Source organism: Trachemys scripta, chromosome 8 (genome assembly GCF_013100865.1).
Source record: "Trachemys scripta elegans isolate TJP31775 chromosome 8, CAS_Tse_1.0, whole genome shotgun sequence".
Classification (NCBI taxonomy): Eukaryota; Metazoa; Chordata; order Testudines; family Emydidae; genus Trachemys; species Trachemys scripta.
Window position 1 is genome coordinate 14,235,164 of NC_048305.1, and position 22,722 is coordinate 14,257,885.

Below are 22,722 nucleotides of genomic sequence, written 5' to 3' on the forward strand. Positions count from 1 at the left end.
AGCAACGCATCCACTGACGTCAATTCAGACAAAGGCAAAATCCAGGCCAAGTCACACCACGATAAGCATGTTGTAAGATTTCAATACAGTTACGCCAATTGACACGATGGGCTCAGTCTGGTTTCACTAGGAGGTGTGGGGGCTCAGCACCTTGTGTGATCGAGTTCTGAAGTTCGAGTCCAAATCTGATCATAAACATTTCTAAATAAAGCAAATGGCCCAGACTCACAGATAAGCTATGATACAGCATTAGACATGAGCTCACAGTAGAGGACATTTTTTTTTTTTTTTGAAACAGCATTTATTTGTTAAAACTTGCAATCCATAGAAATACAATAAATTTAACATGTACACAAAACTTTGGTTCAATGAAATATTTAACATCTAAAACATCTGAGGAATGAAAGGCACAAGACCAGGCGCTCAAATGCAGTGAATCACCAAAAGTGCTGTTTGCACTGCTATGACAGAAGAAAGAAATTGGAAGGGTGTGGTGAGAAGGTGAAACTGGGGGAGGGATGGGGAAAATAACAGTTACCAAGTACTGCCAAGTCATTAGAGCCTTTTGTTTCTTTCACTTATAGATGTGACATTCTTTTTAAAAAGTGCCAGAGCTCTTTCATAATAGAAGATGGATCATTTCTTAGAAATGAACTGAAAGAGAAAGAGAAGGAAAGGGACAAAAGGAAGAGCTGGGAGCAGGCTGGATTTCAGTCAACCTCTGTTGATCCACAAGGTCTTAAGAACTCATTTCCTCTTTCGTGGAACCATTTGTTTGAAACTGTGGAACAAAGAGATAAATTAGTTAGAACTGTACATGGAGCCTGCATGGAGCCTTCAAAGTTTGGTTTCTAGGGGTGAAATTTTGTTTGGATTAACAAAATAAGGTGGTTGAACTGGATGGTGTGTTCCTCCTTCTCCCACACAAGAGCTAAAGAGACTCAGGGGAGGGGGTGCAAGGTACCTTTCCAATTCCGGGGCCAGTCTTAACTTACAGCAATGGTGGCAACATTCCCCTTTGCATTATTCTGCCAATTTGGGATCACCCCGCAGTGTGGGGTGCTCTGGTAATTCTCCCTCTGCAATGCCCTTTATGCTGGAGTGGGAGAATGGGTGGTGTAGACCTCTGTGCGGCCTGGTGTATTCCCATAAATATTCTCAGCTAATGAATCCACCTTCTATATTCTAGAACAAAGCAGCCGCATAGAGGATTGAGGATGTGGACTTTTGTTCACAGCTGTGGAGGTGAACATCTGAGGCCCAAAGGTAGAATTCACTTTCCATTGGCCTGACAATGTCAGAATCTATTTACTTCCAGAACCTATTGTAAAACTGTCTATTTTGAATAGGTGATGATGAAAAAGATATTCTAGTGCAAGGTTAGAATTAGCTGGGGGACACACACATGCCAACTGCTTTACTTAGGGTGATCTGAAAGTAACCAGTTCCTAAGTACACTGCAGAAAAAGCTCTTCTCTTTGGGTTCCATTTGATCTTCTCTTAATTGCGTTATTTCTCGTAAGTGCTCTGGAAGTGTCAGTGCAGTAGAAGTTGCTCAGATACTATTTAGTCAAAACTACATTGTCACTTTCCAGGCCACCAGTTCAGCTAACGAGTCCACCTTCTATATTCCAGGCAGAGTATGTCACCTGGGGATATGACCACAAAGGGACCTCTGTAATTACTTAGGTCCCTATCCTGCAAACGCTTATACATGTGTTTAACTTTTAAGCAGGTAAGTAGTCACACCGACCTCAGTGGGACGACTTGCACATTTAAAGTTAGGTCCATCTATATGTTTTCGTAGGATCAGTGCCTTGAACCCTAATCATCCTTGATTTTCACGGCATCTGTATCTAGAGATGTACCATATTGAATCAGCAGCCTTATAAGTGTTTTCAACATGAAAAAAAAAGGACATTCACAACATTGACCAGAGAATGCAATAACTGGGTGTCATGTGTGATTTTTATTTGATGCAACACTGGAGGAGTGATGTATATTTATGACTCAAAATGGCAAAAGTGAAAATGGCAATGCCAAAACTACAGAATCCTTTTTGAAGGAAGTTCAAATAATATTCTCTTTTCACTGAAAGGGGAATTTATTAGTCAGCTTGCAATTTTTGTTACTAAAGGCGAGTAAAGGACAATGACTTACCCCATTTGCACCCTACTAATACTGGGCAAGCTGCATGCCTTGTTCGATAATCACCCTCACCACTTCTGAAAAGATTGTACCAAAACACTGCTGTCCCCTGAAAACGGAAGTCTGGATTAAACAAAGTTCAACGCAACTATTCAGAATGTGTATATGTGAGAGTGGGTATGAGAGAGAGGAAGTAAAAACACCAAGTACCTGGCTCTTAGTAACTTCACGCTTGTGGCTCACTGCTGACAGTATATCAAAATTAAATAATTTAAACTCCAAGCATTCATTTATCTCACCTTTCTCTTTTGAGCTTCACATCTGTTAAATAAAAAGCCTCCCATTCCATCCCTGCCATAGTGCACTCTGGGTTTATGGGACTGTCTATATCTTTATTTAAATTGATCCAAGGTTTCCCTGTTTTATTCCTATGACAGGATGTCAGGAGCTACAACTCTGCATAGGAGAGCCACAGCTGCTGTGCTAATTCACTTGGGCAGCTCAAGTCTTAGCTCAAACGCATGCATATAAATTGTTTGGGACTCTTTTTCAGTCAGAAGGACAGGGACCAGGGAGTCCCGAAAGGAGAAAACCTAAGTACTGCCACGCAAAAGGGGAAGCTCAAGATGACGTTGCTTTTTGTTCTTATTTAAGATAACAAAGGAAAACCCTAAGGAACGGGCAGATGATGTGTTTAATATCTAGTATGGGTGTACTGTGTCTGGAGCAGGGAGTAATCTTACCTCCATGCAATTCCTTTCCTATTAAAAGCTGCCTTTTGTAGAAATTGTTCAGATTGTGTACAGATTGACATTCTACAGCCACCCAGAACCAGGTTTCATTGCTTTCTGTAATGGCAATATGTAGGCCCATAATCTAGTGCAGCCCTAAGTAAATCACTACTATCACTCGTACCATATAAATGTATGAAAGCAACAATGTTTTCACTAACTTTTGTGTGCATGTGGGGAAAGAGGAGAGGGAGTATATACAAATAAAGCAATTGTTACCTTTTGGGGCCAAATTGCAGCCCCAAAATCTGGGAAAACTGTAGCACCTCCAGCTTCTACATCACTCATCTGGGAAAATAAGTTAACGAAGTCACCATAAAACAAACATTTTATGATGCAATGTCAGAGCATGCAAATCACAACCACTGAACCATTATAAAAGTCCCCAAAGCACCAGTGGTAACACAAAGTTATAACTCATATACTGTATAAACAGACAATTAATGACATGGAGGATGCTGAATTTGAAGTGTGAACAGAACACACAAAACTTGTGTGACAATCAGGGTCCAGACGCCCCAAAGGGAGAAGAGGGAGTCTGAACCCCAAAGAATAAGCAGTTGTTGTATACGTTATTGTGTATAAAAATATGCCAATTAAGGCTGATGGGCATTATGAGATATGTATACAGGCTATGGTTATGAATCTATGTATTCATGTATGTACAATAACATGCTCCTGACTATGGATATGATTTTGTTACGGTAAAATTAAGCAAAATTCACAGAATAGTCTTGGTAGAAAGGACAAAGTCAGCATATGGTCACGGCAGAGCTGAAGCCAAAGTCTGGGGCTGACAGCCTGAGCCCCACCATCCGGGGCTGAAGCCGAAGCTAAAGCCACAAGTCATGGAGCTGTGTTAAAATCACAGAATCAGTGACCTCCCTGACCAAATCATATCCTTGCTCATGACTAGTACTACAATTTCATGTATACCTCCCAAGCTAGTTGTTTACACAAAACTAACTTCAAGTACCCATCCATTGTCCAGCCAGGCAAAGAGAAGGGTGGACCATTAGAGTTAATGGGAAAACACTGAAACAACTTGAAATTGAAAAGAAAACCCCCTGTCTTGCCAAACTGAAAAAGGAGGGAATTTCCCTCACCATAAATGAACACAGTCTGAGGACAGATCTACACTTAAAACGCTACAGCTTGCTCCACGGTAGCACTTTAATGAAGATACTCTATCCCAATGGGAGAGAGCTCTCCTGTCGGCGTAGTTAATCCACCTCCCCGAGAAGCGGTAGCTATGTTGGTGGGAGAGGTTCTCCAACATGGTGCCATCTACACAGGGGTTAGGTCGATATAACTACGTTGCTCAGGACTGTGGCTTTTTCACATCCCTGAGCAATGTAGTTCTCCCGGTCCCGGTATAGGTCTGTAGTGTAGACCAGATCTGAGAGAAAGAACCCCTACCCCCGCAAACCGTTAAAAGGAAAAGGGTTTGAAGTGAAAGGATCCAGAACTGAGGGACAGTCTTGAAGTCATGGGGCTGTTTGTGAACAGTGGATTCCCCCCTTAGAGGGGGGCATGCTAGGAAACTGAGCAAAGGCAATAGGCAGTTGTATTAGAAAAGGGATTTTTATCTGATGTATAAATGTAAAGACCTGAGGCTGGGTCTTTATGTTTATTTTCTGTGTAACTTGTATGTGTTTGTCTTCCTTACTATTTCATCTTTGAATCTGTGGTTTCTCTATTAAATAAACCTTTTATTTTTACCCCCCAAACAGGTTGTGCAAACTGTGTGGAGTGTGTCCCCCAAAGTTAGCTGATAACGGGGGAACAGGTTTCACTCCTTCAGGGGTGACGAACCACAGGGGAAGAGTCTTAGCCCTGGTCTATACTGGGGGAAGGAGGGGTCGACCTAAGATACGCAACTTCAGCTATGCGAATAGCTATTCGCGTAGCTGAAGTTGCGTATCTTAGGTGGACCTACCTGGCCGTGAGGACGGCAGCGAGTCGACCACTGCTGCTCCCCCGTCAACTCCGCTTCCACCTCTTGCGAGCTGGAGTTCCAGAGTTGACGGGGAGTGCGTTCGGGGATCGATTTATCCGCATCCAGACAAGATGCGATAAATCTATCCCCGATAGAGCGATCTCTACCGGCCAATCCAGTGAGTAGCGAAGACCTGCCCTTAGTGTCTGGTAGTTAAGAATTTGGAGTGGATGGATTTGGGGACTCAGAATGGGAAGGGTTGCTGAGAGTAAGTAGGCTGGTGGTAGGCAGGGTGAGACCTTTAAGCATGCTGTTGGTGTCAGGGCTTTGAGCTACAGAAGCATAGCAGTAAGACACCTGAAGTTATAAGGCAGGAAAGTGAGAGAACACCTTACTGGTCTGGGAGATCCTCAGAACGTCTCAGCTTGGTCCATTCTTTAAGGCACTCAAAGCAGCCAAAGATTTTTGTTCACTTTACATGCATATGTTATATAGAGAGATAAGGTGGGTGAGGTAGTATCTTTTATTGGACCAACTGCTGTTGGTGAGAGAGAGAAGTTTTCGAGCCACACAGAGCTCTTCCTCAGATCTGGGAAAGGTACTGTGAGCATCACAGTTAAACCCAAGGTGGAACAGATAGTTTAGCATAAGTTGAACAGCACAAGAGTGGCCTGTTAACACCTCTGCAATTATAGGACAAAAAAGGGCATTAGTGCGTTTCAGGTTGTTGTAATAAGCCATAAACTCAGTGTCTCTGTTCAGTCCATCTGTTCAGGCTCATCTTTTGAAAGGTTGTGCAGGTTTCCTTTGTGGACGAAGACTGATAGGTCAGAAATGTCTCTATGTATTTCCACTGATTTCAATGGGCTTTAGATCAGGCCCCCGGTGAAGAGGTATAAAACCGGGTTTGACTTCAAAGAGAGCAGAATCAACAGCCAAACCACTACTGCCATCAATGGGAGCAGGATTGGATCTTGTGTTTTGTAAATATTACCGCCCCAAATACCATCACACTTTCTCATTTTGATTTGATTTGGTCATTATGATTACTTTGGTGTCCAGCTTGGTACCTACAATAAAAGGGCACAGGATGCCATTGGCATTAAGGGCCAATTCCCTCTCTCCCCAATCTAGAAAGCATAGTGCATGCAGCTTGGCAAATTAAAAACCTACATTTCAGCAACAAAACAATCTTTTATAATAGGCACCTTGGACATACTGACATGCTGTACATGTCATATACTAAGGGAAATTTGCTGTTGTACATGTAGAACTGACAATGTATTTCATTATTATTATTTTTAATCTCAGTCAAGGCTGTTCAGAAAATGTGAAAAGCCCAATATGAGCTACAGCCACTGAAATTTCATCCTAACAGACCCATTTGGGACCACGGTTTCAGACAACTGTTTCATTGTTTCAGTCAAGTTGTTTCTGGTTGTTTTTATAAGCTGCACTTGACATTTGAAATACCAGCTCATTCAAAACATTTTGCAAATGGGGTGACACCTACCCTGCATCACCCACAAACTATATTATATAACAGGACTGAAGACCCAAACTATTGAGATAGTTATCAGATAACCTCTATGTCACTGTCAGAATAAAACAGCCACGAAAACATAGTCAGGGTAATATACAGCTTGGAATCTGCTTGCAGAACTCTCATTAATTTCAGTGGGGATGATTCAGGGAAATCTAGTGTATATGGCCCTTAGGTTCCATGCTGGAAATGCCCCATACTAACATTACTTTATTTTCAGTACTTGCATTTGTAGCAGAGTTTCTTAACTGAAGTAGCGTTTTGTTAGTCATGTCTCCATTTGCAAAGGTAATAACTACACTACAGTATACTAGCTTTGAGCGGAGAGTTACAAGGAGGAAACTGCCAGAAAATCCACAACATCAAGTGCTATCAGACACCGGTGAAAAAGATGGAAGTCCCCTTGACAAACATCTGATGCCTAGGATGCTGAGTGAAAGGTTATGTTTGAAATCACTCAGCCTCTTTCAAAGTTTCACTTTGAAACTTCTGAGTCAAATTCTCCTCTCGCACTCGTGCAAATCCAGTGAAGTCAATGGATTTGTTCCAGTGTAAACAAGAGAAACATTTAGTCTCTATTCAAATTATGTTTTCCACATTGGGGTTAAACGATACTGAACAGTGATAGCAACAGATGGTGTGAGAACAAGGAAATACCCATTTTCAGATGCTATAGCTTTTTAGTGAGTCTGTACTACAGCTTGTGCAACTGGTTATTTGTAAAAGTGATGCTTCGGAAAGCATCACTCGACACGTACAGGATTATCATACTTACATAGTTTAAAAAAGTGGCCACACGATTTCCAGTCCCTAAACGCTTGAAAGCATCAGGTTCATCTTTCTATAAAATTAAATGAGAATCAACTGCAAACTTCAAGAGCACAAACAACAAGGACGCAGAGGTACTTACATAGTTAAGAAACGTTGCTAGCCTATTTCCTTCCGTTTTGAGTGTGCTGTCAAAGGGTCGCTGTAATAGATAACAACTTTAACCCAAGTTCCAAACAGGCTCACACTAATGTTACATGCGTGTAACTCTCTGCAGAAACAATTCCAGTAGTTTGACACAAAATGTGGACACTTTATATGGAGTCGCATATAAAGGCATTACGTCTTGCAGCCAAACTACGTTTTGAAAAAGCATGCAATGTGCACATTGAGAAAGTATACGTAGAATTGAATCAATGAAGTTCTTCAGCAATCAGAAGCGTCTGAATGGAAATATTAGGGCATAGAGCGCAAACATTCTGCAAATAAATATTATAACCCTTATGAAATTTTCAGTGTGAATGGCAGCTGTATTGGTTTTACTGGGCCTGATCCAAAGCCTACTGAAGTCAATGGAAAGATCCCCATTCACTTCGGCAGGCTTTGTATCAGACCCCTGGTCTCCTAAATGTCTGATGTAGCAGCAACAGCACAGGTCTAACCAACTGTTCCCATATATAAGATACTCTGCTCCGGGAAAAGGAGCAGAGTATTTTTAGCTAACTGTGACAGGTTGTAACAGCAATAATGACACCAGCCAGACACTGCCAACTGTCTGGGATTAATGAACGGAACAAGAATCCCAATTTATCATTAATCCCCAGAAAATGCTTGAGGCCTCACTCATTATTGTTTAGGATCACATACTGAAGTCAGTTTAGGAGTGGCATCCATCACCTCCCATCGCACGATGCAAGTGACAATGTATTTTAACGTCTCAAGTGCCAAAAGCAATAAGGAACTTCAGCCAGGAGATGTTAAGATGCATTGTTACGAAGGAACAACAAGAAAGTCCTGAAGATTAGACAGGTAATGGAGGAAATCAGGATTAAAAAAAAAAAGCCACTCAAAAATATAAATTATTTCAAATCAATTTGGGATGCAAGAATACATGTCTGTCCTGAAATGGGTTCACAAAAGGCACTGTGATTTAAAACATACACAATCAAATTGAAACCAACAATGTTTAAAATTTGGACCATCACAGGCTTCCAGCATTTCTGCCAAACGCAGCCTATGTGAAGATTTTGGAGTTTTGGTTCCTAAAAACAGGTCTGAAAGTTTTGAGTGATTGACATTAGTGCTCAAAGTGGGACATACTTTTTTTTTAAAAAATAATAAAAATCACTGTACAAAGTTCTGTGAGGAAACAAAGAGCTGCAAACTTGCGTGGAGATTGCAAAATATGGAAATCTGCAATGCACGTAGGGCGGAGAGGACCAGTCCAAACCCATACTGAGTCTAATTGTTGCCTTGCCTTAACTTTGGCAGCAATTACTAGCTAAATTCCAAGTGCAGCTCTTTCCTAAGGCCTGGTCTACACTAGGCGTTTATGTCGAAGTTAGCGCCGTTACATCGAATTAACCCTGCACCCGTCCACACCGCGAAGGTATTTAGTTCGACATAGAGGTCTCTTTAATTCGACTTCTGTACTCCTCCCCGACGAGGGGAGTAGCGCTAAATTCGACATGGCCATGTCGAATTAGGCTAGGTGTGGATGGAAATCGACGTTAATAGCTCCGGGAGCTATCCCACAGTGCACCACTCTGTTGACGCTCTGGACAGCAGTACGAGCTCGGATGCTCTGACCAGCCACACAGGAAAAGCCCCGGGAAAATTTGAATTTGAATTCCTTTTCCTGTCTGGCCAGTTTGAATCTCATTTCCTGTCTGGACATCGTGGCGAGCTCAGCAGCACTGGCAACGATGCAGAGCTCTCCAGCACTGATGGCAGTGCAAGCTCAGAATAGAAAGAGGGCCCCAGCATGGACTGATCGGGAAGTCTTGGATCTCATCGCTGTGTGGGGCGATGAGTCCGTGCTTTCCGAGCTGCGATCCAAAAGACGGAATGCAAAGATCTATGAGAAGATCTCTAAAGACATGGCAGAGAGAGGATACAGCCGGGATGTAACGCAGTGCCGCGTGAAAATCAAGGAGCTGAGGCAAGGCTACCAGAAGACCAAAGAGGCAAACGGACGCTCCGGATCCCATCCCCAGACATCCCGTTTCTACGAGGCACTGCATTCCATCCTCGGTGCGGCCGCCACCACTACCCCACCACTGACTGTGGACTCTGAGGATGGGATAGTGTCCACGGCCGGATCCTCGGACATGTTAGCGGACGGGGAAGATGAGGAAGGAGATGAGGAGGACGAGGCAGTCGACAGCGCTCACAACGCTGATTTCCCCGACAGCCAGGATCTCTTCATCACCCTTACAGAGATCCCCTACCAACCCTCCCCAGCCGTTACCCCGGACACAGAATCTGGTGAAGGATCATCCAGTAAGTGTTGTAAACATCTAAACATTTATTTGTAACAGAACATGATTATTAACAATGTAAAAAATGGGTTTCTCATGATTACTTTGAATAACTTAACGGTTCAGTCATGGGCAGTGCAAGTATTTCAAAAAAATCTAGCAATGTCCGGTTTTGCATGATTGTCCTGCCCAAGCCGCTCTACTGTGTAGTCCCTGCTACTGCAGCTACAGTAAGATGCGGTCTATATGTCCGGGGATGGAGCAGAAATCCTCCTGGGACATCTCAAGGAAGCTCTCCTGCAGGTAATTTGAAATCCGCTGCATTAGGTTCTTGGGGAGAGCGGCCTTATTGGGTCCTCCGTAGTAGGACACGTTGCCGCGCCACGAGACTAGCAAGTACTCCGGAATCATTGCTTGGCACAGCATGGCGGCATACGGCCCTGGTCTTTGGAGGCTTTCCCGGAGCATTCTCTGTCTGTCGCTCTCAGAGATCCTCATGAGGGTGATGTCGCTCATGAAGACCTGCTTTGAATGAGGTAGGGGAATGTTATTAGTGTTGGCTGGTTTGCAGCCACGCGGTGGAGGCGGGAAAGGGTCAGCCGAAAGGGATCGTTCCCGGGGACAGCCGCGAGGGTGTGGGACAGGAGCAAACTTCCTGCTTGCCGGATTGCTGGCAGCAGGGACCGACATTGATTTCAATGTGAAATGAGGCCATTGCTAATATTAAAGTTTTAAGCTGCCACGAATCTACGGCTTACCATGTCTGCCTGCAACAGAAATTCCGTTGTCCTGACAGGGTTCTCAAAAGTGCTCTGCAAAACCACAGACAGTGAATGCGAAGGCCGAGAATTCGACCTTGTGCTGAGTGCGCATGTGATAGGTGCTGTGCATGGTCCTGTTCACAGAGAAAGACTATGTTCTTTGTTCACAACTACATTTATCTTTCTGAGGAATTCACTCCCTTTTTCCCATTCCCACAGCCCCATCTGCGACTGTCTCACAACCTAGCCTGTCATCACACTCCCAGAGGCTAGGGAGGATTAGGCATAAGAAGAAGAGGACACGGGAGGACATGTTCTCCGAGCTTATAGCCTGCTCCAGAGCACAGGCAGCACAGCAGACCCAGTGGCGGGAGAACTTGTCCCAAATGCACCAAGCCAACATGGATCGGGAGGAGAGGTGGCGTCAGGAAGACCAGCAGGCGACTCAAACCCTGCTTGGACTACTGAGGGAGCAAACGGACACGCTCCGGCGCCTTGTGGATGTTCTGCAGGAACGGAGGCAGGAGGACAGAGCCCCGCTGCAGTCCATCTCTAACCGCCCTCCCCCGCCACCAAGTCCCATACTCCCTTCACCCAAAGTGCACAGAAGGAGAGGCGGCAGAGTCCCTGCTAACTCTCACTGCACCCCTGCAGAGAGCTCGAGCAGCAGAAGGCTCTCAGTCCCCAAAGTTTGACAAGTTCTTTCCTTCCCGCCTGACACAAGCCCCCGTCCAAGTTTCACTTCCCAGTCCCCTGTGTAGTTGTTAATAAAAAATATGTTTCTGTTAACTACTGTTTCCATCATGTTCTTTTGGAGGAGGGGGGGAAAGGGGGTTGGTAATTGGACAGGACAGTCACCTTTGGCAGGGTACATAGTCGGGGGCAGGCACAGCAGCAGGGCACATACATAGTGCAGTGATGCAGTGACTACTTACCCTGGTTAGTCTGGGAGGTTCTTTTCATGTTATGTGGTGGGAGGTGGGTTGCTCTGTGACTTTGTGGCACGGGAGGGCAGTTAGAGATCTGAAGCGGCGGTCCTTAGGCAGGATCACAGAGCCACACAGCAGGGGATCTGTAAGCGTCCCCCCCCGCCACAAAGTCACATAGTACCCCCATACACACAGTCCCTATCAGGAGGGGTGACAGGCTCCGTTGAAAGAACCATCCCACCGCACCGGAGCCTGTCAGTCCTTCAGTTTAGAAGCTGCATTCGCGCGACTACACTACACCCGCTCCGCACCACAGTCTGCGTCCCAGTTTTAAAAAATTCCCGCGAAAACAGTATTACAGAAAACGGTGTGCTTTAACAAAGTAGAACTATTTTTATTTTGAAACGTGTGTTGGAAGTGGGGTGAAGGCTTCTCTGTACACAAAATTAGAAAGTCACAGGTTACCCTGCTCACTCAGGAACTTTGCTTTCAAAGCCTCCCGGATGCACAGCGCTTCCCGCTGGTCTCTTCTAATCGCCCGGCTGTCTGGCTGTGAGTAATCAGCAGCCAGGCTAATTTCCTCAACCTCCCACCCCGCCATAAAGGTCTCCCCCTTGCTCTCACAGAGATTGTGGAGCACACAGCAAGCTGCTATAACAATGGGGATATTGGTTTCGCTGAGATCACAGCGAGTCATCAAGCTTCTCCATCTCCCCTTGAGACGTCCAAAAGCACACTCCACCACCATTCTGCACTTGCTCAGCCGGTAGTTGAAGAGTTCTTTTTCAGTGTCCAGGGCACCTGTATAGGGCTTCATGAGCCAGGGCATTAGCGGGTAGGCTGGGTCCCCGAGGATGACTATAGGCATCTGCACATCCCCAACAGTTATTTTGTGGTCCGGGAAGTAAATACCTTGCTGCAGCCGTCTAAACAGACCAGAGTTCCTGAAAACACGAGCGTCATGAACCTTGCCCGGCCATCCCACGTAGATGTTGGTAAAACGTCCCCTGTGGTCCACCAGTGCTTGCAGCACCATGGAAAAGTAGCCCTTTCTGTTAATGTACTGGCTGGCCTGGTGGTCCGGTGCCAGGATAGGGATGTGAGTTCCATCTATGGCCCCACCGCAGTTTGGGAATCCCATCGCTGCGAAGCCATCTATGATCGCCTCCACGTTTCCCAGGGTCACTACCTTTGGCAGCAGTACATCAACGATTGCCTTGGCTACTTGCATCACAACAACCCCCACGGTAGATTTGCCCACCCCAAACTGGCTCGCGACTGACCGGTAGCTGTCAGGCGTTGCAAGCTTCCAGAGGGCTATGGCCACTCGCTTATGGACAGTCAGGGCTGGTCGCATCCGGGTGTCATTGCGCTTCAGGGCAGGGGACAGCAACTCACAAAGTTCAAGGAAAGTTCCCTTCCGCATGCGGAAGTTTCGCAGCCACTGTGATTCATCCCAGACCTGCAGCACTATGCGGTCCCACCACTCAGTGCTTGTTTCCCGTGCCCAGAATCGCCGTTCCACGGCATCAACATGACCCATTGCCACCGTGATGTCCTCGGCGCTGGGTCCCCTGCTTTCTGAGAGGTCTGTGCTACTCTCACACTTCAGGCCATCACCGCGTTGACGTAGCCTCCTCGCCTGACTTTTCTGCATCTGCCTCAGGGCAACCTGTATGATAAGCTGCGAGGCGTTGAGAGCGGCCACAACTGCAGCGATGGTTGCAGCGGGCTCCATGCTCACAGTGCTGTGGCGTCCGCGCTGTCAATGACTTGAAAAGTGCGCGAAATGATTTCCCGCCGGCGCTTTCAGGGAGGGAGGGAGGGCGGGAGTGAGTGATGGATGGATGACGACAGTTACCCAAAAGCACCCTCGACACATTTTTTTACCCAGAAGGCATTGGTGGCTCGACCCAGAATTCCAATGGGCAGCGGGGACTGCGGGAACTGTGGGATAGCTGCCCACAGTGCACCGCTTCCAATGTCGACGCTTTCCCCGTTAGTGTGGACTCACAAAGTCGAATTACTGTCCTTAGTGTGGACACACACGTTCGACTTTGCAATATCGATTCCAAATATTCGATTTAAGTAAAATCGAACTACTCTCGTAGTGTAGACAAGGCCTTAGTGCCTAATCCAAGAGTAAAGATTATGCTGGCCAATTTGATGGATAATTTGCGTTCTTTATTGAGATTCTATCAACCTCCTTTAGTTCAAAGTCTTTGAAGAGAATATAAATGTATTTATTTGCATCAAGAGATTACACAGACTCCAAGTTAACAGGAAAGTGATGTTCAGTAAAGCTAACAAGCCAAAACTTGTTTATGAGCAGTAAAAGTTTGGTAATGAACATGAGCCGTCAGTGTTAAAGTTTTGTTTTAATGCTGACGAACGCCCCGATCCTGTATTCAGAAACATTACTGTGGAACTATGTGCTCATAAAATCAGTGGGATTCTGATGGGTGCAGGGAGTCCATGCTAGTGGGTCCAAATACAGGACCAAAATCTGAATTCGGATTTAACCGTAACACACTAACAAAACATTGGTTTAAACCAAGCAGTTATAAATGGAATACATCCAAAAAGGACAGTGACCCATAGCTCCCCAGTAGGGTTGGCATGGTCATTGACTGTGTTTAGGTGGCACTCGTGGACTCCTACTGTCTCTTTCTGCCTGGTACTCAGAGACCCAATCCTGCAAGTTTCCAAATACCTCCTGCAAGCTGTTAAATACCCAAGCGAACAGGAGCAGAGGTCACTGGCCACCTTGCATGGTCAGGCCCTAGGTTAATATTAAAATCATTTTTCATGAAAACAAACATTATATCATCTCTCAAAATGAACCTTATTTTAAAGTACTATTTGCATTTAGCATTAATGTAGAATGAATTTGACACTGTGATCTTACCCTTGAGAAATCAAAATGTGGTTCATACTGTCCTCCCATTCCATAATTAGCAACCTAGGTTGTGGGGGGAAACAAACACATTTAATTGCAAATTAGATAGTTGGGAGGACAAATATTTTCTTCTTGAAGGCAAAGATCCAAACCATATCCACATGTAGAGGACGTGGCTCTTGACAGGACTGCATTGCACTCTGATGTTGTCACATGTTATGTTTAATCCACCCTTTTTCTATCCCAAAATAAACACATGAATACATAAATAAATACAAAGTGTAAGAGGGAAAAATGTTTATTACATTGAAGGGATATCTAATTAATTGAATGTGGTCACTATAACCGTCTTCTCTTGCTGGATAATTCAGAAACTATTTTAAAATATTAAGCAGAAACTATTTAAAAAAAATAATAAAGCTGGAAGTGCTGGTCCTGTGGCAATGTTCTGTTAGAATGTTTGACTATTATAGCAAGAGGCTAACAAATGAAAGAATAGAAACAATGATTTTTCACATGCTTGTCCACCACCTCTTTCCACTTCAATATAACACATATACTGGCCAGGGTGTATTACGTGCTCCTCTATGTGCCTGATCCACAGAGGTTGAGAGTCTGTTAAAGCTCCATCTAGAGAGCCTGGCTTTAGAAGGTGCATGGCCAGTTTCATTCATGGACCTGTAGAGGGACAGGGAGTACCAAAGGTGGATTTAAACCGCCCTTTGCCTCCTGACATGATTTAGTGCAGCCTCAGGGCTGTTCTATACTCTACCCAGCTGCCACAGCCACTAAGCGGCTATCTGGCACCTGAGAATAGCCAGAGAGCAGCAGTGCTCCAGCCATGTTCTGACACTCCTCCAAAACTGCAGTCTACAAGGGGGAGGTAGAGCTGTTCTGGCAGCTCTGTGCCACTTATGGAACCCCTTACTGCAGGGCCATTCCCTAGGCACAAGATGCAGACAATTCACATTCCCTCTGTATCATCAGAATAGTACAAAAGGGCTGGAGCAGGGCTCACAGTCTTCATAGCCTTCTCTAGAGGGTCCTAAAGGCAACAGCAATAAGGACGTTATTTTCCTCCCAACCAGGAATCTTCACTTAAAGACTTTTTATTTTGGCCAAATCTTGGATCCCTGCCCAAAGCCCAAGTACAGAGAACTCTTTAAATCAGTGGTTTCCAAACTAGGGGAGCAGCTTGTTCAGGGTAAGCCCCTGGCAGGCCGTGCCAGTTTGTTTACCTGCCGCATCCGCAGGTTCGGCTGATCGCTGCTCCCAGTGGCTGTGGTTTGCCGTTCTCGGCCAGTGGGAGCTGCAGGAAGCGGTGCGAGCCGAGGCGGGTCTGGAGCGGCGAACCGCGGCCACTGGGAGCTGCGATTGGCCGAACTTGCGGACACGGCAGGTAAGCAAACCGGCCCGGCCCGCCAGGGCCTTACTCTGAACAAGCTGCGCCCCTAGTTTGGGAACCACTGCTTTCAATGGACCTACATCGCTGCTGAACTAAGAAAAAGAATCCTCCCCTTGGGGTGGGGCTGCTGCACCTCCCTCTAAATGGCAGTACTGGCTAATGGATTACCAGTGATGCAGATTCTCTGGCTCCACGTCTTATTCCTTGGCTGCCCTCTGTCCTTCCACGTTTGCTATCCACAGGGAGAACAAACTGCCCCATTGCACGGCTCTGTAGCAGGAAGTGGAATGCCTACACTGACACTCTCATGGGGTCCCTGCCCACCTACACCATGGGAATGTGCTCTGAATTGCTTAGGCCTTCTGATAGCTGTTGAGTGAGATGGTTGGGAAAATATCCCCTTCCTATACTCACTTCCATGTAAGGCCAAATCCTGACCCACCCGACTGGCTGGCGCGCGTGGAAGCTGCTTACAGAACATTGCGATGTTAACCCAGGTAAGAAATATCAGAACCAACCTGCAATAGTTCAGCTGTTTTTACTGTTAATCCCGTGATATGCTGCATTCGGTGATTCACTCTGGCAACAACAGGGTCATCGTGTTCCTCCAACCATGAACTGGGTACGGAGGCGAGGGGAAAAGAGCAAAAAATAAATGAGAAATCCAATGTTAGACTCACAACAGCCCTACTTCATTATTTTACCTCACCCACCTTGTCTTTCTAATATCCTGGGACCAACGCGGCTCCCACTACACTGCATACTCCTTCACTCTGCCAGACACAGCTTTACCACATGTGACTCTATACCAGAACCTTTGGTGGTTTCTGCAAGGTTTTGCCACCTGCGAAGTACTTCAAATTTAGTTTCGTTCACAGACAGCAGAAGCAGGTGTGAAAGCTTTGGTTTTGGTTTTTGCACAGATATAGTAAAAATTTTACTAATAAAAACTGCAAAAAGTGGGTGCTCTTTCTCGAAACTAGAAGGTGAGAATACAGTAAAGAGCTTCCACGCCTAACAAAGGGCCATCAACATTCTTATTCACACACGTAAGCCAAAACTTTCTCATTTTCTCTGAGGTTAGTTCCCCAATTTGAGACATTTTAGGCTTCATTGTCTGAGGTGCTGGCCACTTGCTGACACTATTTATTTGTTGAAAAGTGTGACAGAGCATATATGCAAAGAACAGTCAAAGGCAGTAACTTCTGAAAAGCTGGAGCAACGCCAGCTTATGTGGCTTAAGCAAATCAGTGGCAAAAGTGCTCCCTATATAAAATCTTGATAGGTGAAAAAGCTGAGCGATTTGCAGCTTTTCAAGAGCTAGAGTGATTTCAAAGATTCTGATCGGTTTTTATGGTGCATCCAGAACCACCGTGGCAGTTATGGAGTTAGCTGTAATGAGGAACCAGCTACAGATCTTGTGATCATCTAAAAAAAACAACAACCCACAAACTTGGGAGAATGCAGTTTTGCAGGCTTGTGATGCTGACGAAGTTGGTTTGTTTTGAAAAATGTTACTCTCATATACACTGAAGAGACTGCAACCATAGGGTACAGACGGTAAAGACAAGCACATGTATTTTTTGGGCCAGTGCAACCCATCACCATCAGCTGAAGCTGTACTGACCTGGCTGCTATGCAAACCTTTGTTGTGTTAAGCACATAAACATGTCTGCTGTTCCTGAAATGTGCAGTTATTCTGCCAACCTCTAGATAACAGGAACCCATTCTACTCAATAGTTTAAAAAAAAAAAAAAAAAGTGCCTTCTGTTAAAACCTGTCCTGCAACCACAGACTGCCCTGTCCATCAGATATCCCTGCCCAAGATAACACAAGATGGAGACATCACCGTGATTCCCTCCTCCCCTTATCAAATCACTATATTCTGTTTTTAGCACGACTCAGTTTGTGATCTCGGCCTTTAAGCAAAACTTCCAGGGAACATTTCCACCTTGAGATTTAGCACTGGAAATCTAGGTGCATGTTTCTGGTTGTCTAGGTGCAAAATCTGATTGATTTTTGGATTTCAAAAAAGACTTTCCCTCAGAAGATGCTGTGTGACAGTGTTGCAGGATGCTGGATACTCTCTATATAGGTCTGATTTTCCTGAACAAGAAAAATGAAAACACAGCCAGCAAAGGAGGTGGAAAACATCATGCAAGGAAGTAGGGTAGAGGTAATAATCAGAAGACTAGGAGGTTGAAAATGTGCATGCTGCAGTTGAAACGTAGCACAACCAGCCTTTAAGCCTGAGGAAACCCACAGTCCTGGCCCTCCTGATATTGGGGGAAGGGAACGGGAAATAACAAACGTCCTTTTCCTTGAGAAGATGAACTTAACATGTGAACTGATGCAATAGAGAGAAGCAACTGGACTCGCTGGACCTGACATAAAGCCCACTGAAGTCAATGGAAATCTTGCCTTGAAATGCTGGAAGATTTTCCTGCCCTTCCCCATCACGTTTACAATCTACTGGCTTACTCCGGCAGCAACCAGCCTTAGTGTAGCACAGATTAGTGCCTAATACTCATCCAGAAACTGAGCAAATGCTCTGCAGGAACTTGACGAGGGAGGAACAGGACTGATTAACCTTAAAAAGGAAATATAATATGCATAGGTGTGCACACAGGGTGTGCCCAGGCCGGAGCGCCGGGCCGAGCACAGCAAGTTGTCGGCCTCTCCCGCTCCCCTGGAGCCATGCCGCCGCGCGCAGCACTCTAGGTGCTGGGGCTGCGTGCTCCCGCGGGGCAGTGTTTGGCTCTGCGCGGAGGCAGATACGCTCCCCACTCATCCGGAGCCATGCCGCCACGCGTGCAGCATTCTGAGGGGCGGGGCAGCCCACTCCCACTGGGCAGCATGTCTGGCTCTGCGCAGAGCCAAACATGTTGCTAGAAGCCTCATGTTAAGGGGGCTGGGGGGGGGGGTTGGATAAGGGGTGGGGGCAGTCAGGGAACAGGGAGGATTGGATAGGGGAGTGGGATCCCGGGGGGGAAGGGTTAAGGACGGGGGGGTCTCTGGAGGGGGCAGTCAGGGAGCAGGGGGGGTTGGATGGGGCATGGGAATCCTGGGGTCTGTCAGGGGGCAGGAGGTGGATAGGGGTCAGGGCAGTCAGGGGACAGGGAGCAAGGAGGGTCCTGGGGGAGCAGCTAGGGTGGGGGGTCTCTGGAGGGGGTGGTCAGGGGACAAGGAGCTGGGGGGCAGGGTTGGATGAGTCAGGAGTTCTGGGCGGGGGGCCTGTCAGGAGGCACGGGTGTGGAGAGGGGGCCCAAAAATCGTGACTGTCCCTATAAAATCAGGACATCTGGTCACCCTAAGTGTAGACCCTCAAACTTGATACAGGAGAGTGAAGGCAATGGAGGGATTTAAAAGGGTGTTGACGTGGTTACATTGTATAGTCTCCAAACCTCTCTATTCACCATTAGAAGTTTTTCTAAAAAGATATGCTCTCGTTCAGGGGTTCTCAAACTTCATTGCACCGCGACCCCCTTCTGACAATAAAAATTACTACACGACCCCAGAAGTGGGGACTGAAGCCTGAGCCTGCCCAAGCCCCTCTGCCCTAGGTGGGGGGCAAAGCCAAAGCCCCAGTGCCTTTGGCGGGAAGGGGGGTTAAAGCCCAAGCGCTTCAGCCCCAGGCAGGGGACCTATAAGTTGAGCCCTGCCATCCACGTTTGAAGTCCTTGGGCTTTGGCTTCAGCCCTGGGCGGTGGAGCTCGGGCTTTGCCTTCGGCTTCGGCCCTGGGCCCCAGCAAGTCTAAGCCAGCCCTGGTGACCCCATTAAAATGGGGTCACCATCCACAGTTTGAGAACCGCTGCTCTAGTTCAACTACAGGTATTGGACTTAAAGAAGTAATTAATTCAGGGAAGTTCTATAGCCTGGCTTATGCAAAAGATCAGATCAGATGACCACATGGACCCTTTTGATCTTAAAAATATATTAATCTATGAAAGTTTAACCTTTCTAGAGGCATAACTGTTATAACAATTTTCAATGTCAGCAAGGTGTTGTGAGACTTTATGTGCAAAGTATTATAATACGGCTCGATATTCCAAACTGTATATTTTGAGTTTTGTTTGAAAACCATTTGGTACAGGTCTTCTTGTCGCCAAAAGGAAAGGGACAAAAATATTTGTGTTTTTAGATCAGTAAAGCTGGACAGATGCTCCACACACAAAAATCCTGCATATTAAATTTCTATTATATTATTCTAAATTGTACATTAACATAAGGATTCATAAATCCTTAAGTTCAGAATTAAAGTAAAGTATCTTTAGAGTTAATATTAGTGTTATTGCTATTTAAAGTAACAGAGACTCTTGTCTATATGAGTCTCGTAAAGCACCAGAATTTGCACACATTCAACCTCCAGAATACAAAAACAAAAAGCATTAATTAAAGGCCATAAAACTCACTGCCTAATCTTAGATGTAGTATAAAACACAGTACATGCAATTAAAGCGATCTAATCAGATAGATAGCATTCTTCATTCTACATTGTCAATTAAAGCAGGCAGACAAGGGAAGAATGTTAAGAAGAGCATATGGACTAGTGACAGCTACAGAACTGCCTTCAGGGTGAGTGGAGTTCGAAGACAAAACAGTAGGATGCAAGCTCTTTCACAGTCATCTTACCTTTTTGATACCCTGTAGTTGGCCACTGTGAGGACACCTGTTTTGGGGTCACGTACTGTGGCTCGTGCCAACTGTGTCAAAAGAAATGCCAGGGACAAAATGATCAAAGAATAAATAGTTAAAAAAAAAAAAACTGTTTCAAAATTCTACCAATTGTCTATTTCCCTCCCCAACTGCCAGACTCCGAATTCCTGGATTAGATATATTTCTGGGTGAAATTCTTAGCTCCAATCTGGAGCTTATTCTGATTTCACACTAGAACAGTCTATGATGCAAAGTGTCTGGGATAGAGCGGTCATCCTCCTGATTAGAATCTGGCTAAGGGGCTGCATAAACCATGGTATCCATTAAAGCTATAATTTGACGTTGCTTGACGAATAGGTTTGGAAAGTCCTGTTGTCTGGAGTATGGCTTGGGTCAATATCAGCAAGAAGAAAGAACAGAAAATTAATGACCCATGAAGTTTGCATCCTTACTGACAGAGAAGAAAGAAAGTTAACTCTTGGATAGTCTATGGATTCAGCCGGACTATTGGAAAGGTGGGCTGGGATAGATCCCAAGAATTGCATTCAGTATTCTCAAGGAGCAGGTGAGAAAAACAATGACTTTGTTATGAAGTAGGTTAGGCATTACAGTGCAGGCAGCTGAGGAATTCACAAGATCCGGCTCACTGACATCACAAGGGAGCATGCTCATCAGAGCAAGGAAGTCCTCAACCTGTGTCCTTGATGGATATTGCCTCGCTGGAAGTGCACAGGCTCATTTCCAGCTCTTATTTCGCTTAGTGTTGGGTTTACTAGGCACAAGTGCTGGGAACAAGAGTTCCCAGCTGGGGATGTATCTGCTGTTGGATCAGGTGAGAATGTTCCGCACTGTGGCCTAGCAGAATGAACACTGAACTCCTGAGTTCTAATCACAGCTCTAACATGGTCTTATTGTGTGACCTTGGGCAAGTCACTTCACTTCACTGTGCCTCAGTTTCTCCATCTGTAAGATGCATCATTTTTGCCTACACTACAGGGATGCTGTTGGGATGAACAAGTTACATCATTTTGAAGATGAAGAGTGCCAAACCCACTTACTTACATGTCACCCCCCCATTCAATCACAATCTTTCTACACGTTTGTATCTTTTTCCAATCCATAATCACATTTTCCTTCATATTTCCCCAAATGCGTCATTCTCCTGTTTCCCTTCCAATCTGCTTGTTAGGTTTCTTGTCTCTACCCGCAGTTCTTGGCACAATTTTCCCCATAATTCTGACTAATTTGGTATTTTGTTCCAGAATCCTGCTCCATAATTCACAGCAGGGAAGTCAGGCTGACAATGTTTTTCTTTATTTGGACAATGAAGTGTTGCTTTCTGTAATATAATTTAGCTTGCCAAACTCCTCATTACCCTCCATTTCCTTTGGGTTCCCCATATGGTTTCTTTCTATGGTCACCAGTTGACCTGAACAAGAAGAGAAGCCTGGCTACAAACTTATTAATTGGTATCTCATTTGTGTGGTGCTAGAATACTCCATTTCTCTGTAAAAGCTTGTCTTCTTGACTTTAAACTGTTTATTCAGCTCACAGTAGACCTGACAACAACATATAATTAATAATAGCGGATTAAAAACAAAACAAAAACACCCCAGATTTCATTCCTAAACCAATACACAAACAATGTGTGCAATATATGATTTCTGGGCTTTAAAGAATCTTTATTAAAATTCTGCTCTACTATAAATTTCATTCTTTCCTACTTAACAGCACAACAGCTTTTCTTTTCAAGCAGAAGTCTCAGTTCACTTTCAGTTTTCTCTCTCTCCAGCCCCACCACAGGCTGCTTCTTCAGTATTTCAACGGCACAGCTTTTCCTAGAACCCAGCCTGACTGTGCATTATAAATCTGAGTTCAGTAAGGCTCTATACATTCCTCTCTATGATGCACCTTTGTCTAATCTGATACATCTGTATTATGAAGAAGCCCTTATGAAAATTTAAGATTACATTCTATATGCTTCCATGCTACACCTGTCCCAGTGCAATCCTGGCCTGTACAATTAACAGTTTTATTGATGCTTCCAGTGGTTCACAGCTGAGCGTTAGGAACAGATTCATTTAGTTTAGAAGGCAATTTTAACATTTGACTAAAAAATGACTGTATTTTGCAAATTGAGCGTGAAAAACACCTCGTCACTCTGAACAGCTATCCCGTCTCAAACACGCATGTTGCTTTTCTTCAAAGACAAAGTCTTGGAACATTTAAACCTGCAGATAATGTTTGGAACTGGGAGGAGAGATTTCTTGAGGAGATATTCTAGAATATTAGGGATAGGGATAACATGGGAGCTCCCAACCTTTCCAAATCCAAGACAGTAACACACTACCTCACAGAGCTCTGCCTGTAAAACTTTAATGATTACTGAATAAAGTTTCCTG

At 45.1% G+C, this 22,722-nt stretch overlaps 1 protein-coding gene across 3 annotated transcripts in view; it reads right to left on the bottom strand.

Moving 5' to 3' along the window:
- Window positions 1–288: 288 nt before the first annotated feature.
- The window catches only part of P4HA2 (prolyl 4-hydroxylase subunit alpha 2), a 56,799-nt gene continuing 34,365 nt past the window's right edge, over window positions 289–22,722 (bottom strand). Inside the window, exons 10-17 of one of the 3 annotated variants that reach the window (XM_034778893.1) lie at window positions 20,297–20,367; window positions 16,182–16,281; window positions 14,268–14,321; window positions 7,332–7,391; window positions 7,197–7,262; window positions 3,159–3,227; window positions 2,161–2,257; window positions 289–781 (exon numbers count right to left, since the gene is read on the bottom strand). In XM_034778893.1, coding sequence (XP_034634784.1) covers window positions 711–781; window positions 2,161–2,257; window positions 3,159–3,227; window positions 7,197–7,262; window positions 7,332–7,391; window positions 14,268–14,321; window positions 16,182–16,281; window positions 20,297–20,367 — 588 coding nt within the window. In that variant the 3' untranslated portion in view covers window positions 289–710. The remainder of the gene's footprint in view (window positions 782–2,160; window positions 2,258–3,158; window positions 3,228–7,196; window positions 7,263–7,331; window positions 7,392–14,267; window positions 14,322–16,181; window positions 16,282–20,296; window positions 20,368–22,722) is intronic. The other 2 variants (XM_034778891.1, XM_034778892.1) reach the window with 2 other exon arrangements.